This window comes from Uloborus diversus, chromosome 4, assembly GCF_026930045.1.
Source record: "Uloborus diversus isolate 005 chromosome 4, Udiv.v.3.1, whole genome shotgun sequence".
NCBI lineage: Eukaryota > Metazoa > Arthropoda > Arachnida > Araneae > Uloboridae > Uloborus > Uloborus diversus.
The window spans coordinates 49,462,045-49,476,148 of record NC_072734.1 but is presented as its reverse complement, the minus strand read 5'-3'; the positions used below and the strand labels follow the sequence as shown (position 1 = coordinate 49,476,148).

At 32.3% G+C, this 14,104-nt stretch overlaps 1 protein-coding gene across 1 annotated transcript in view; it reads left to right on the top strand.

Annotated features, from left to right (window-relative positions):
* Positions 1-336: 336 nt before the first annotated feature.
* LOC129220087 (G1/S-specific cyclin-E1-like) overlaps positions 337-14,104 on the top strand; it is a 38,437-nt gene continuing 24,669 nt past the window's right edge. The window contains exons 1-3 of the mRNA XM_054854426.1: positions 337-415; positions 793-865; positions 952-1,028. Coding sequence (XP_054710401.1) covers positions 852-865; positions 952-1,028 — 91 coding nt within the window. The 5' untranslated portion in view covers positions 337-415; positions 793-851. The remainder of the gene's footprint in view (positions 416-792; positions 866-951; positions 1,029-14,104) is intronic.

Here is a 14,104-nt window from a genome sequence, read left to right as displayed (position 1 = left end):
TAGAAGGACTTTTTATTCTTTTTTCTTAAAGAATTATTGTGTCAATAAAATGACAAAGAATTTTTACTTTTGTGGCAAATAAACAATTGCACGAATGATATTTTCTCATTAAAATTATGGACAAAAAAGTTCTTTAGCTGACGTCATAAATATTAATGTTTACGTTTTTTAGCGTCTTCTGCACGAAAATATTTATCGCTACTTTCAAAGCGCCAAAGCGTTTCACAAAGAGCCGCGATGCTGAGCAACTGGTTTTAATCTTCTTTGGCGAAAAATACCTTGGCAGTCAGTTTGAAAGTCAGGGTTGCTGTCCACCGAACAGTTGAGCGCTCAAAACTTTTTTGGCGCGCTGCCTACCAACACTCAGCTGGGAAGACCCGCTTCGTCACAAAAACGGCAGACAGGAAACGTTACTGTAAGTAAATTTCAAAAATAAGGGAAAATATTGAATCATATTTTAAAAAATGTGTTGATTTGGGTAACTAATCTTGGAAATATTCTATGATGTTAACCGGGAAGAAGTTATGCAATTATTATTTTAATTTTTCAGAAAATTTTTTGAACTTAAAATAATCTTCTCCCGTAACTGAATTTCTATACTGTTTTATAAAATATTGATATCATTTTTTTTGTGAAGATGAGTTAAAAAATTGTTTAATCTGATCGTATTGTAGTAAATATACTTTTTAACTTAATCTGTTTTCCAAATAATATTCCATGCATATATTCATATTTCATTCTAGCATTCCATCGGAAGTTCAGAATCAATTTTTTTTTTAAAATTAATTTTAGGTTTGTCGTCCAAGAAGCGTTGAAATCTTGATATAACTACTTAAAGTTTCCCTAACACAATGTCCATACCGAGGTAAATTACTGTAATTTATTTTGTAAGTTATTTATTTCATGGATGGACGTAATGTAAGCCATTATAATTCGTGCTCTGTCTTTTAGCAGCAAATATGAAAAATCTAGTCGTCAACCAGCAATTTTATCCCGAAAGCGAAAAGCAGAAAGTGAATTTGAAGTAAGTTGAATTTAAAATTTATGCCTAAATATTTTAGTCCCAATTTAACATCCTGTCCACGTAGGGCATAGTGAGTTATGGCGGGAGAGCATATTATAGGCTTATTTATTATTTGGTTATATCGCTTATTAATTTCGATCAAAAAAAATTTGAAATAGACGTATGTAATGGTAGTGAAAATGCACGAATAACTTGTTAAATATTTAGTGTAGCTTTGGTGATATATTAATTTAGGCGGCAAGTCTTCCCGCCAATACGACACCGGTGCTACCTTCAACCGGACGACGTGTGAAAATAGTTTTGGCGCGCTATATTCTGTTAATGGAAAGTTGATAAAATTTGGTATTTGTTTGCGTTTTCTTAAAATTTTGTTCTCTTAGATTTATTTTTTATCATTATTTAATTTTTTGCAAAATTTTATTGTTGGAAAAAAGTTATTACTTTAGTGAGAAATTTTTTTATGTGGACTTCAAAAAAAAATTTTTTTGAAGATACTATAATTCAGTTTAAAAATAATAAAATTAAAAACAATAATTTTATAATGTATCTCGGCTTTGAATTTTATAGTTTTATTCTGTAATTTTATTTTTACATCTGATCAGCAAATTAGTGGAAGGAGACTTAAGTTTAAAAAATAACAATCAAATTAGGATTTAACCAATCTATTTCAATTATTTCATGCAGAATTTGTCATAATTCGAAGGAATAATGTATATTAGATTATTTAATGATAGAAAAGTTTTCTATAATCTAGAAAACTATTTATGTAGTTTGTTTTTGCTAGTTTCAGTTAAGTTAGAAGTTTTGATAATAGTTGATTGCCTACATTATATTTTTTTTTAAATAATTTTTTGTAAAATGGGTTATCATGATATTGCAAAATTGTTATGTGTCAGAATTACAATTTGCAAAAAAGTGTTTTACAATTAGCAAAACACGTACTATTAGGTTTTTTTTTTTAATTTTATGGAAACAAACATTCAACTCTGAATTTTGTACTAAATTATATTGTAATCTAAAAATCTTGTTTTAATTCACATAACCCTTTTATATATTTTTTCCTGTTCTAGTCTGACGCCATAAATAAAAAAAAATTAAAAATCAGTTTCAGTAATTTAGTATTCATAAAATATTTGACTGATGCGTACAACTAATAAAATATGATAAGAGTTGTACATTAAAATTTCGGTGGGTCGTTTAAGTAAGCTTAAAAATTGGGGGAGGGGGTCCTGAAATTCCTTGACAAGGTTGGATCTTAAAGCTTCATTAAGTGAGAGCTTAAAAATTAATTAATCCAAAAAAAAAAAAAAAAAAACATTTTCTGATGCCAAATGAGTCATATTAGAGTTGAGAAAATAACAATGATGCCTAATGTCTCCTCATTACATGAAGGTACGATGAAATGTGTTTAACATGAAAAAAACGGTTAGCACGATATGATGTAGCGATCTGGGAAGTAAACTGCAATTTAGCACGAAATTCATTTAACGTAACAAATATTGCAGTCCCCTCAGTTTCGTGTTAAACCTTTTCCATTGTTAGTGTGTATTTCATATTTTAACAGGTAAAATTTGGAGTTTCTTTTTGCAAAGTATGAAGTTTTCCATCCAAAAAAATTAACATCCTTTGCAAATTAAAGAAAATCATTAGTTCCTGAAAATGACTAAATTAATTTGGCTCAAAACTTGTTCTTTTACCGTGAAATTTTTTTGTGATGGTCATACAAAGTTGCTGCTAATTCAAGGGACATGGTGTTGCCAAAATTTGAAGCTAAGCGATTTTGTGAAAGCGCAGATATTTTTATTAAAATATTTAGTTTTTAACTGAATGGACCTCAGCTGCGAAAAGTTGAGATTTACTTGTAATTAGAAAAAATCTTGAAAAATGGTGCAGAACGTCTTCAAAATTACTGCTCAGAGGTTTGGCCAAAGGAAATTTGGATCTGTGAACGGATCCGAATCGAATCAACCAAAGCGGACCCTTCAACATAATTCCGATCAACCCAAACTTTTTCTTTATAAACTTATGATCAGTATTCAAAATAGTTGTACTTTATATGACTAAAAGTATTGGGACACTTTCAAAAATTCACTTTTTTACAGGCTTCTCAAGGAAAAGACCAATTGCTCTGTAATTTTTTTGACATAAAAAGTATACTCTAGCTGTCATTTTCCAATAGCAATTTCGTCTGCTATTAATTTAGGGGACCAACAACAAATTGAGGAAAGAAAAAGGTTTTTCATCATTTTTCATTGTAAATAGCTGTAAAAAAGCTATGAATTTCAAAAATTAGTTAAAAATCTATCAAAAATTTATTTTTGTGAAAGTATTTCTTATACCCATGAAGATATAAGCATTTCTTTCAAAAATGAAATTTTTTTTAAAGGTTTTCGTCTCATATCACGCAGAGTTTTCTGTCAAACGTTACTAAATTTTCAGAATATTTGACAGCATATCAGAGTTAGAATATTGAAAATCTAATGAAATATGAACGTTTAAAGCAATTTTTCACCGTGCATGCGCCAAAGAAAGCAATAACCTTCATAATCAGAAGCCCAGATACATACATCTCATAAAAAATTCCACCTTGATATCTTGAAAATGTAAAAAGTTTAATGGGCCAAATTTCTATAGTTCTTGATAGGCAACGAATGGTTAGGGGTTGTTCGCAAACAGGCTACACTTTCCTGCTATCGTCATCAGAGTTGTTCATGATAAGAACAGATTATTTGCGAACAATCCCTCAGGATTCGCCATCTAGCTGAGAATTATTAAAATTTGGTGAATTAGATCGCTCATGACTTTTTAAATTTTAAAGATATCAAGGTGGAATTTTTCATGAGATGTAGGATGTATCTGGGCTTCTGATTATGAAGGTTATAAATTGCTATCTTTCGCGCATGCGCAGTGAAAAATTAATTGCTTTAAACGTTCATATTTCATTAAGTTTTCAATATTTTAACTTCAAATGTTATGTTTCTCTGATATGCTGTCAAATATTCTGAAAGTTTAGTAATGTTGGACAGAAAACTCTGCGTGATATAAGCTGAAAACCTTTAAAAAAATTGTATTTTTGAAAGAAATGCTTATATCTCCATGTGTATAAGAGATACTTTTACGAAATTATGAAAATAAATTTTTGATAGATTTTTAACTCATTTCTGAAATTATAGCTTATTCCCAGCTATTTACGATAAAAAATGATCAAAAACCTTCTTTTGTTTCCTCAATTTGTTGCTGGTCCTCTAAATGAATAGCAGACTTAATTATTATGGGAAAATGACAGCTAGAGTATACTTTTGTGTGAAAAAAAAATTAGAGCAACTGATCTTTTATTTCTCGAGAAATCCATAAAAATGTGAATTTTTGAAAGTCTTCTAATACTTTTGGTCATATAGTGTATGTAGAATAGTTAAATCTATTTTTTTCTGTTGAATTCATCTGTAGTTAGGGCAAATCCAACCTGACAGCATTGTAAAGGCTAGGCTACGCAGATCCTAACCACATCATTAGGTTTGTCCGTACTATAAATATTTATGAATTTTGATAGCTTCTCAGCAGGGTTGAGCAATTTAAATGAGTTGACTTTTTTTTTTAAATCTTCGATTTAAATCATGGTTTTTAAGGACAAATTTTGGAAGTTCAGGAGAATGAATTTCATGAGCAGGAAGTTCAGAGTATTTTTATTAGAAAAAACCATAAACAAACAAATATTAATCATAAACACTTTTACCAAAAGAAAAAAGAATCATTTATATTGTTGCAAAATAAATTAAAACTGAAGAAAAATATAAAAAACCATTATAGCAATAAAATTAAAAAGAAAAGAACTTGCAATGAAACAAGATTTTTCTTTTCTTAATTATTCATTTTAAAATAAACTTATTGTACAATCCTTTTCAACTTCCATGAAATTAAAAAAGTGAAAAAAAATATGGATATTAATAGGACAAGAATTCTAAACTAAAAAAAGTCTGCTTTCTGTCTTTAATGAATTTTATTAAAAATAAGTCAATAAACAGGTGTTTTCACCTTTTTTAAAAAAAATCATGCATTTTATTTAGTGTTCTTTTTTCAAAAAAAAAAAAAATCATTAGGGGAAAATAATTTAATGCTTAATGTTATTTTTATTTTTTGTTTCCGTAAAGAAATTTATTACAGTGGACTCTATCTGAACACTCCCTAATGTGAACAACCCAATATTTTGAACGCATTTTGGTGGTCCTGGCAAAACTCTATAGACTTCACATAGGCTGACCTCTCTGAACACTCCTGTTATGAATGTTATTTTTAACCCCATTCAATAACTACCTCTTTATGTACTGAACAAGTTCACAGTCAATACTCTGGAATTTCTGTTCATAAAATTGGTAAACCTAAAATACTTTTGCGAATTAAGTTACTTTTAAATTATGGGAAAATGCAAAAAGGAATGAAAATTACTTAAAGAATTACAAGCATAGCATATACTGACACCCTGGCTGCAAAATGCCTTTTTTTCTTCTTCCCCCCCCCCCTTTTCATTTTTCCCCCCAATGTCCTAAAAACTCTTGAACCTGTGAAGTATTGTGGTGCAAACCGCAAATTCATATGGCTATTTGGTGGTTTTCTATGAATTTTTGAAATGTGTCAAGGACTTTTCGAACACCCTGTATAATAAATAGACTTATCAGGTCTTTTTTTTTTCATACTTTGCCTTAATCAAGCATTTGTCATTCTGTAGAATTCCTCTTAAGTACTATGTACAATGCCTACAAGAAGCATATAAAGGATTCATCTTTTATACTTCCCTAAAAATGTCCAGCATTGCTCCAAAGCAGAATGCTACTAAATTTGCATCGTACGTTGCAGAACAGATGCCTGAGCTGCAGAACAATTCTGTTCAAAAATGACAGGAGAACTCAGACAAATTTTCTCTCTCTGTAGACATTCTGCAGATTTTTGAGAAATTTCTGCAGAAACTGCAGATTTTCTGCAAATATCTTCCAGATAGAATTTGCATAAATTCTGCAGATGTCTTTAAATTAATTTAAAATTCTTAGAAATTACGATAGTTTGGCGGAAAACTCGTGAAAAATGTTGAATTCAATAAGTCATCTACAGGAACTTTAGATTTACTTTGAAAATCGGCAAAATTTATGTAAAATTTCTATCATGAGTTGGAAGATATTTGTAGCAATTCTGCAGTTTTTTCAGAAATTTCATATTCTAAATCTAAAAAGATCCTGATTTTTGTAGCATTTTTGGTTCCCCTTTTCCTTATTTTTCCCAATCATCTTCACCACTGCAATTTTCTCCATAAACGTATGTTTTGGAAGCATGCCAACATTGAAAAACGTCCATCGCCGAAAGTTGTGTGTCTTGTTTGAGATTTCAGTCCTTTTACATTGTGAAAATATTTCAATTATTTAGAAAGTTTTGAAGTGTTTTTTTTATACACTACCCAAACTCGACTTACTTTATTTATTATTTTAGTAATCTATTTATTTATTAACATTATTTTAATTGCCTCCGTCATGCCGTGTAAAAATAACCAAAAAGTTTGTTTCAAAAACTGAAAAAAAAAAGTATGAAACTATTTTGGTTTAGGTCTCCCAATTTGCGGAAAAGATCACGTTAGCTGCTTGTGTATGCAATGCTTGAAGAACTTTCAGAACAATTTTAGTCAAATGATTTTACGTTGCAGAGCATTGTCAAGTATTCTGCTTTGGGGCAGCATTGTGTAGAATTATAGAATGCCTTTGTTTAATGTTAAGTCAGTAACATATATATATAGTCACCACAGAGCAACAGTAAGACATCTAATCCAAGGAATAACAGTAAGATAGCCTGCTGTTGCTTTAAGGCGATATGTAACGTGTAAATACATATGCTTATAAAAACCATTAAAAAAAATCTTTTCATCACAGCTGCAGAATTGAGGAAGCTTTTGAACTGAATTGCTATTGTGAATATGGATTTTGAATTGAATGCAGTAAGCTCTATTACTTTGTTAAACGCATTAATCTAATAAAGAACGAAGGGTGAAAAAGCAGATCATTGAGTCAAAAATAAGAATAATAATAAATTCTCGAAATAAAAATAATAGTCGAGTCAGCTCTAAAGATAAAATAAAATGAATTGTGAAGAGAAGTGAGGCATGACTTCCACCAATCTGGTGTTTTGCATTTAATTTGTGTGATCTGATGTTGTGATGCCTAAATTTAAAATAACCGGAAGATGATCCAGTTCTCACATAGGTTGATTATTTCTTAATTATTTAAGAAGCTTTTTGCCAGGCAACTTTATTTCATGCAGGAGTGGAGTGCACAGAATAAAATTTTGACTACATTTTGGTTTATCGAGTTTTTATTAAGGGAGGGGAGGAAGTCGAGCTTCATCATAGTTTCCGAAATGTTTACTTGAGTCCTCTATCGCCCCTGGTTGAAACTCAGACATGTGGTAACCGTCTATGCAGTGTTAAAAAAATGTTTAATTCTAGATTTTATGCTAATGTCTGGGGTAAGTGTTAAAGTGTCAAAATTTAAAATCTTTTTTTTTTTTAAAGAGTATCTTTCAAACTGTTCATTTTATTTCATAAACTATACTGATATTTCGACATAAATATATTTTATGGACTTGTATTTGATGTTATGCAGGGCGTTTCAAAAAGAATGACCTGAATTAACTATTGAAAATAGTTTAATTTAGTTATAGAATTAATTTTACATTACAAGGATAAGTTTTTTTTACGTACAAAAGCTAAATATGTTCACTAGGGTGGGTCAAAAAACATTTTTTTTGCCTAATCAATTTCTAATCTTGCACATGAACCAGAGGTCGAAATTAGCATCAGCTACTTAGGTGCCGTTATGCTTTACTTGGTTGCAATTTGCAAATGCTTTCAATAACATGCTGAAATTTATACTAAACTATAATATGCATGAAAACAAGCTGATATATATGTACAATGCATTAAAATAATGCATTTTGAAATCGCCTGCTAAGTTTATATAAGTACCATAATTACTATTAACTTAATATAGTGACAAAAAACCAAAAAAAAAATCTAGATTTTAAAAGTATTAAAAATATTGACAAGATGCAAAAGGATTGCAATCTCAAACACGATACGCAATTTTCCACAAAGTACAAGTTTAGTGTTGGAATGATTTCGAAAATAAATTTATTTATTAAAAAGAAAAACAAACGCAGAAAATAAGTTAATCTGAAGTGGCATGCGACTAATTGTCAAAAAATATTAATATTTACAAGATGCAAAAGGATTGAAAGGTGAAAAGCGAGAATACACTTCCCGCAAAGCACGTGCTCATTGTCCGCATGTTTTGAAAAAAATAATATATTATAAATTAAAATAAAAAAGAAAATAAGCTAACCTAAAGGTAGCATATGTAAAAATAACTTCTAGATTTTAAAAGTATTATAATATCGGCAAGATGCAAAAGGATTGCAATCTCGAACACGATACGCAATTTTCCACAAAGTAAAAAATGTTTAAATTTATTAAAATGAAAGATGTTACGGGGCTGAAGTTAAGCGCTGAAAACAGGACAAGGGGTCATTGTTTTAAGCTATTTAAATCTCAGGCTAACATGGATATTAGGAAAAATTATTATTATAGCAGGGTAGTGGAACCTTGGAACAGTTTACCGGAAGAGGTGGTAATGAGCAAGAGAGTAGATAGTTTTAAGAGGGCCATTGATCTTCACTGGGGATTGTAAATTGACTAGGACCAGTCTAGCTGGGCCCAGAGCCTGTTGCTGGTCGTCACTTTTGTATTTGTAAAAGTTTAGTGTTGGAATGATTTCGAAAATAAATTTATTCATCAAAAAGAAAAACAAACGCAGAAAACAAGTTAATCTGAAGTGGCATGTGTCCAATTGCCAAATAATATTAATATATTTACAAGATTCAAAAGGATTGAAAGGTCAAAAGCGAAAATAAACTCCCCGCAAAGCACGTGTTCATTGTCCGCTTGTATTGAAAAAATAATATGTTATAAATTAAAATAAAAAAGAAAAAAAAGCTAACCTAATCGTAGCAAATGTAAAAATAACTTCTATATTTTAAAAGTATTATAATATCGGCAAGATGCAAAAGGATTGCAATATCAAACACCGGAACTATTATTCCGAGAAGAACGTGTTCAGTATTGAAAATTGCATTTATGATGTGTTTTGGAAAACAATTAAGCGCAATTCAATAAATATCTTTAAAAATAATAATAAAAATAAAAAAAGCAAATGAACCGCCTGCACTAATCAATCAGAAAACTACTTATTGTTTCGAATCTTGCAGTAGGACAACCATCGATGAATCCAGTATCTTCTTTTTTTCCAAAATCTCTACAGACTACATACCATCAGGTCTTCACCCTTTCTTTCCAACCACGGAAACTGCTTTTGCCACTTGATGAAAGTTGCAGCGTTGACACTTTTCCGTGTACATTTAGAAGTCGCATCTACTTCGTCATTATTTTTTTCTATTTCGACTTCATCGGCAATCCTTGGCCGTTTATTTCCGCTGGCATTTAGTGGCGTAAAATATGATTTTAAGTTACGTTTACTCATATTTTCAACAAATAAAAAATGATGGTAGCGATGATTAAAAAAAAAGAAAGAAAAAAAGATGAGCGAAATCCTGTGCGAAAAAAGGGAATCCTCGTGCTCGCCGTGCGTTCGTGTTACGACGGGGGGTCGAACGTGAAACATGAAAAAGATCAGACTATCTGCTCAAACAACCCTGAGATGAGTCCGGTTTTAGAGGGGTGGAGCGATCGGGGGGGGGGGGGTAAATAACACTAAGGGAACGAAGGGGAGAAAAGATTACTCCAGAAAGAGGAGGAATGGAGGGGTGTGCTTGCAATGACACTGGCTGCTACAGTTCGCGGGTGAAGGTGGGGGGGGGGATTGTTCAAGCTTTTCCGACTGAAAGCGATACTTCCAGGAAATTTTCCGCGATCGCAGCGCACGCAGATGTTTTTGGAGACAAATCTTCCGAAAGTGAAAGCTTAGTAGGGGGGAAAGCTAGGTGTCACAGTGACGACTACGTTTCAAATTGCGGTCGTCAACATGAAATTTACAGTTGCAAAATACGACTAACGACCGCTAATTTCGAGCACTGACATGAACATCCTAATAACGGGTAAAATAATTAAAAAAAATATTTTAAAAAGTTGAAATTGCGCAAGAGTCCACAAGTTGGGAAAAAATAGAAAAAATCTTCAATTTTTAAAGATGTATATTTTTTTTTCAAAAAATAATTTACTTCATTTCTAATAGCATAAAAAATACACTTTGTAGTTACCGAAATGTATGGAAAAAACTGGGGGCACATTGTAGATCCTTTGAATTCACACAGAAAGCCTTAAAATACCATTTTTAGAGTAAAAGTCATATTATTTCAAAAATTCTTAAGCCAACATGAAGCTATGAAAATCTAGCATTAAAAATCCATTTTGATGTTTTAAATACATTTCTCTTGTGATGAAATAAATGACTGAAGACTCACCACATGCAGGCTCATAATTTAAATTTGAGTCCAAGGGTGCAATTCAATGATGGAAATTTCAACGGAAAACAGCAGAACTCACACCCTCAACAAATGTAAATACATTTATTTCTCAAAGCTGTGGTGTGGAGGGAGGGGCAATGAACCCACTCCCTGATCCCCTAAATGAGGGGACCAATCACGTGGTGATGGCGGCAATAAGTAGAGTCCCACTCACCACCCTACCCAATCAAACAACTAATTTGGATGTCATTCATTGTGCTGAAGTTCTTTACATTCTGAATTTGTATCGAATGTTCTTGATCTGATTGTTATTTACTATGAAAACTTTTTCGGTTTTCACGCTTGCAACATTTTTCTTCATCCTCAGCCACAAGTTTTGCTCACCTCTCTAGGGCTTTGGCTTTCAATAAATATTAAGCATACGTTTTAATTCTTTACCTATTTCTCCATTATATTAAAATGACTCAGAACTCACCATGTGGATTTAGCAGCAAGCCTAGTTTCCTCCCCCCCCCCCTCCCCCAAACAATCACCCTACCCAAGAAACCAACCAATTTGTGTGTGATTTTTCAGTTTAAGTTAAGAAAAAATTTACTTAGTATCAAATTTTTCATCAAAGATCTTCATCTGAATGTTGGCTACTTAATAAAACCATTTGGGTTTTCATGCCCGCAAACTTTTCCACCGATCTCTGTCACAAGTTTTATGCATCTCTCTAACGACTGTGTATGGCACGGAAATTTCACATTTTCGTTGAAATTTCCATACCCCGAGTACAGAAATTTCAAGAAGCAATCCAGAATTAGCTCTTAAGAATCTCAGACTCCTCAGTTAGTCCCAACAGTTTACTGTGCTTACTGGGTGTTAGGACTTGGATGTCCCAAATTAGTTCAACAAGAGCAATGCAGATACTGGAAAAATTATAGTAAAGACCAATGGTCCTGTTTGGTTTGATATTGAGATGCATTACACCATGAAAGACGGTCTGAAGCATGTACGGAAGGTCATTCAAATAACAAGACATTTACCGAATAACATTAAAAGAAATCCTTGATCCCGTCCTTCTTTTGTCACCCAAAGAATATGATGTGGCGATGATATTAGACTACACACAGCACATTCGAGAATTAGGCTACATGAGAGTACTAAAAGCCTGAAATGAGCCGCCAGGATTCTTCAAGATTTCATCAATTAATTTTCAAGCCACATATTACCCTAAACTTATTGATCGGCTCAAGTGTAAACTGATGCCAATACCATTGTTGCCAACTATGGCAATAGAAGACTTTGAACTTCATTGAAAGTCAAAGCCTTGCGTAGCTAGAATATTTGATACCACACTCAAACAGTAGAAAGATGTGCCAAACTTGTGACAGAGGCTGCAAGAAACTACTGAGGTATGAAAAACCAGGTTTTTATAGTAAATAGCAATCAGATCAAGAACATTTGATACGAAGTCAGAATTTAAAGAACTTCAGCATAATGAATCGCCCAAATTCGTTAGTTGATTGGGTAGGGTGGTGAGCTGGATTCGGCGGGGGGGGGGGGGGAGAGACTTGCTGCCCCCGCTACCTGATTAGGCCCATCGTTTAGGTGTTCAGAGGTGGTTTGTTGTAGTGATGTGCCGGATCGTTAAAAAAAGTAGATCCACGGATACGGATCATTAGTGCCAAGATCCACGGATACGGATCTCAAAATGTTTTTGCCCAATTCAACTATCTAAGTGTAAAATTTATTACGGAAGGTATTCTCGTCAATATAAAAACACTTTTTCTTCAAAAAATGTCATTTACGGCGAAAATATAATAAAGACTATGAATTTTTTTTTGAAGAAATCTCCATTAAAATTGATGGAGAGTTGGAAGAACGGGTTGGCGCAGCATTAATGCTTAAATAGAATGCGAAAAAATCATTTCTAGCTTGCTCGATAGATATAGGATACAGGAGCAAGAATGTAAAGCTGCTACTATATAGGCTAAAAATAATTTTTCGCATTTTATTTCAGCATAAATGCAGCACTGACCCATTCCACCCAATTACTCCGATCGACGGAATAACAGAGCCGGGAACACCTTTACAAACAGTAAATAGAGACTTTTGTCTGACGTTTTTTGAAGGATGCCGGGAAAAACCAAAATGAAGAAAAACAGAAACCCCATATCAATAACAAAAACTAATATTAAACTAAAAATTAAAAGAAAAACATGTCTCAAAGGACTGTTGGACTCTGAAATGATACCTTACAGTTTAAATAGGGAATAAAACCTAATTTAAACGGAATTTAAGAATCTTTTATTCAAATATTTAAAAAAATTTAGAATGGAAAAGATCCGTTTAAGATCCGTCAAAAAAGTAACGGATACGGATACAGATCTTTATTTTTCTTTGGATATCCGCGGATACGGATACAGATACGGATATCCGGAACATCACTAGTTTGTTGCCCCCCCTTCCTCCACCACAGCTTTGAAAAATAAACAAATTTACGTTTGGTGGACATGAGTTTTTGCTGTTTTCCGTGGAAACTTTCATTGAATTTGCCCATTTTGACCAACCTCTGGAAAAATTTGAAATGGCAGGCCTGCACCATGGTGAGTCCTGAGTCATTTCAGCATAAGAGATATGTATGTAAAATATTAAAACAGATGTTCAATAGTGTATTTTTATCGCTTTATGTCAGCTTCAGAATTTTTGAAATATGACTTTTGTGTTGAAAATGGTATTTTAAGGCTTTCTGCTTAAATTCAAAGGATCTACAATGTGCCCATAAGTTTTTTCTATACATTCAGTAACTACAAAGTGTATTTTTTATACTATTAGAAATGAAGTCTTTTTTTTTTTTTTTTTTTTTTTTTTTTTTTTTTTTTTTGAAAAAAAATATTAGTCTTTAAAAATTGCTGATTTTTTTTTCTATTTTTTCTCAACTTGAGGGCTCTTGCGTGATTTCAATTTGTTTAAATTATTTTTTTAATTATTTTACCCGTTGGATGCCCATGCGCAAGTTTTCCACGCTATTAAAAATTGATTAGGCAAAAAAAAATGTTTTTCGACTCACCCTAATGTTCGCCTTTGGGTGCATGGCATATATCTACACATTTGTCAAATTCGTCCCAAACTTTACAAGAATGTCTGCAGCAACTGCTTACACAGAAAACCCATGTCTTTGAATTGGTTACACCATCTTCTAATGCTCTTCGAGGTAAGCGGATCAACACCAGGGTATTCAGGGGTCTGTCCAGGATTTTTCACAGGGTCCGTTTTTTGTGAAAAATCAAATAATTTTGTGAAAAATCAAACACTTTTGTGAAAAATCAAATAATTTTGCAAAAAAAAAAATTTTTTTTTTTGCAAAAACGAAAGTTTAGACTTTTGAGATGGTGGAAACTGCATCATCGACACTTAAAGTTGAGTGTTTTCCCTCTTTTCTGTTGAGAATATCATTCTTTAGTGCTTTTCTAGTATTTGGGGGGGTGGGGGGAGAGGCATTGCTCACTGGGAGATGGGCACCCCTCAAGTATCAATATTTATCTACCATTCTATATCATGTTAAATTATACTAGAAATGTT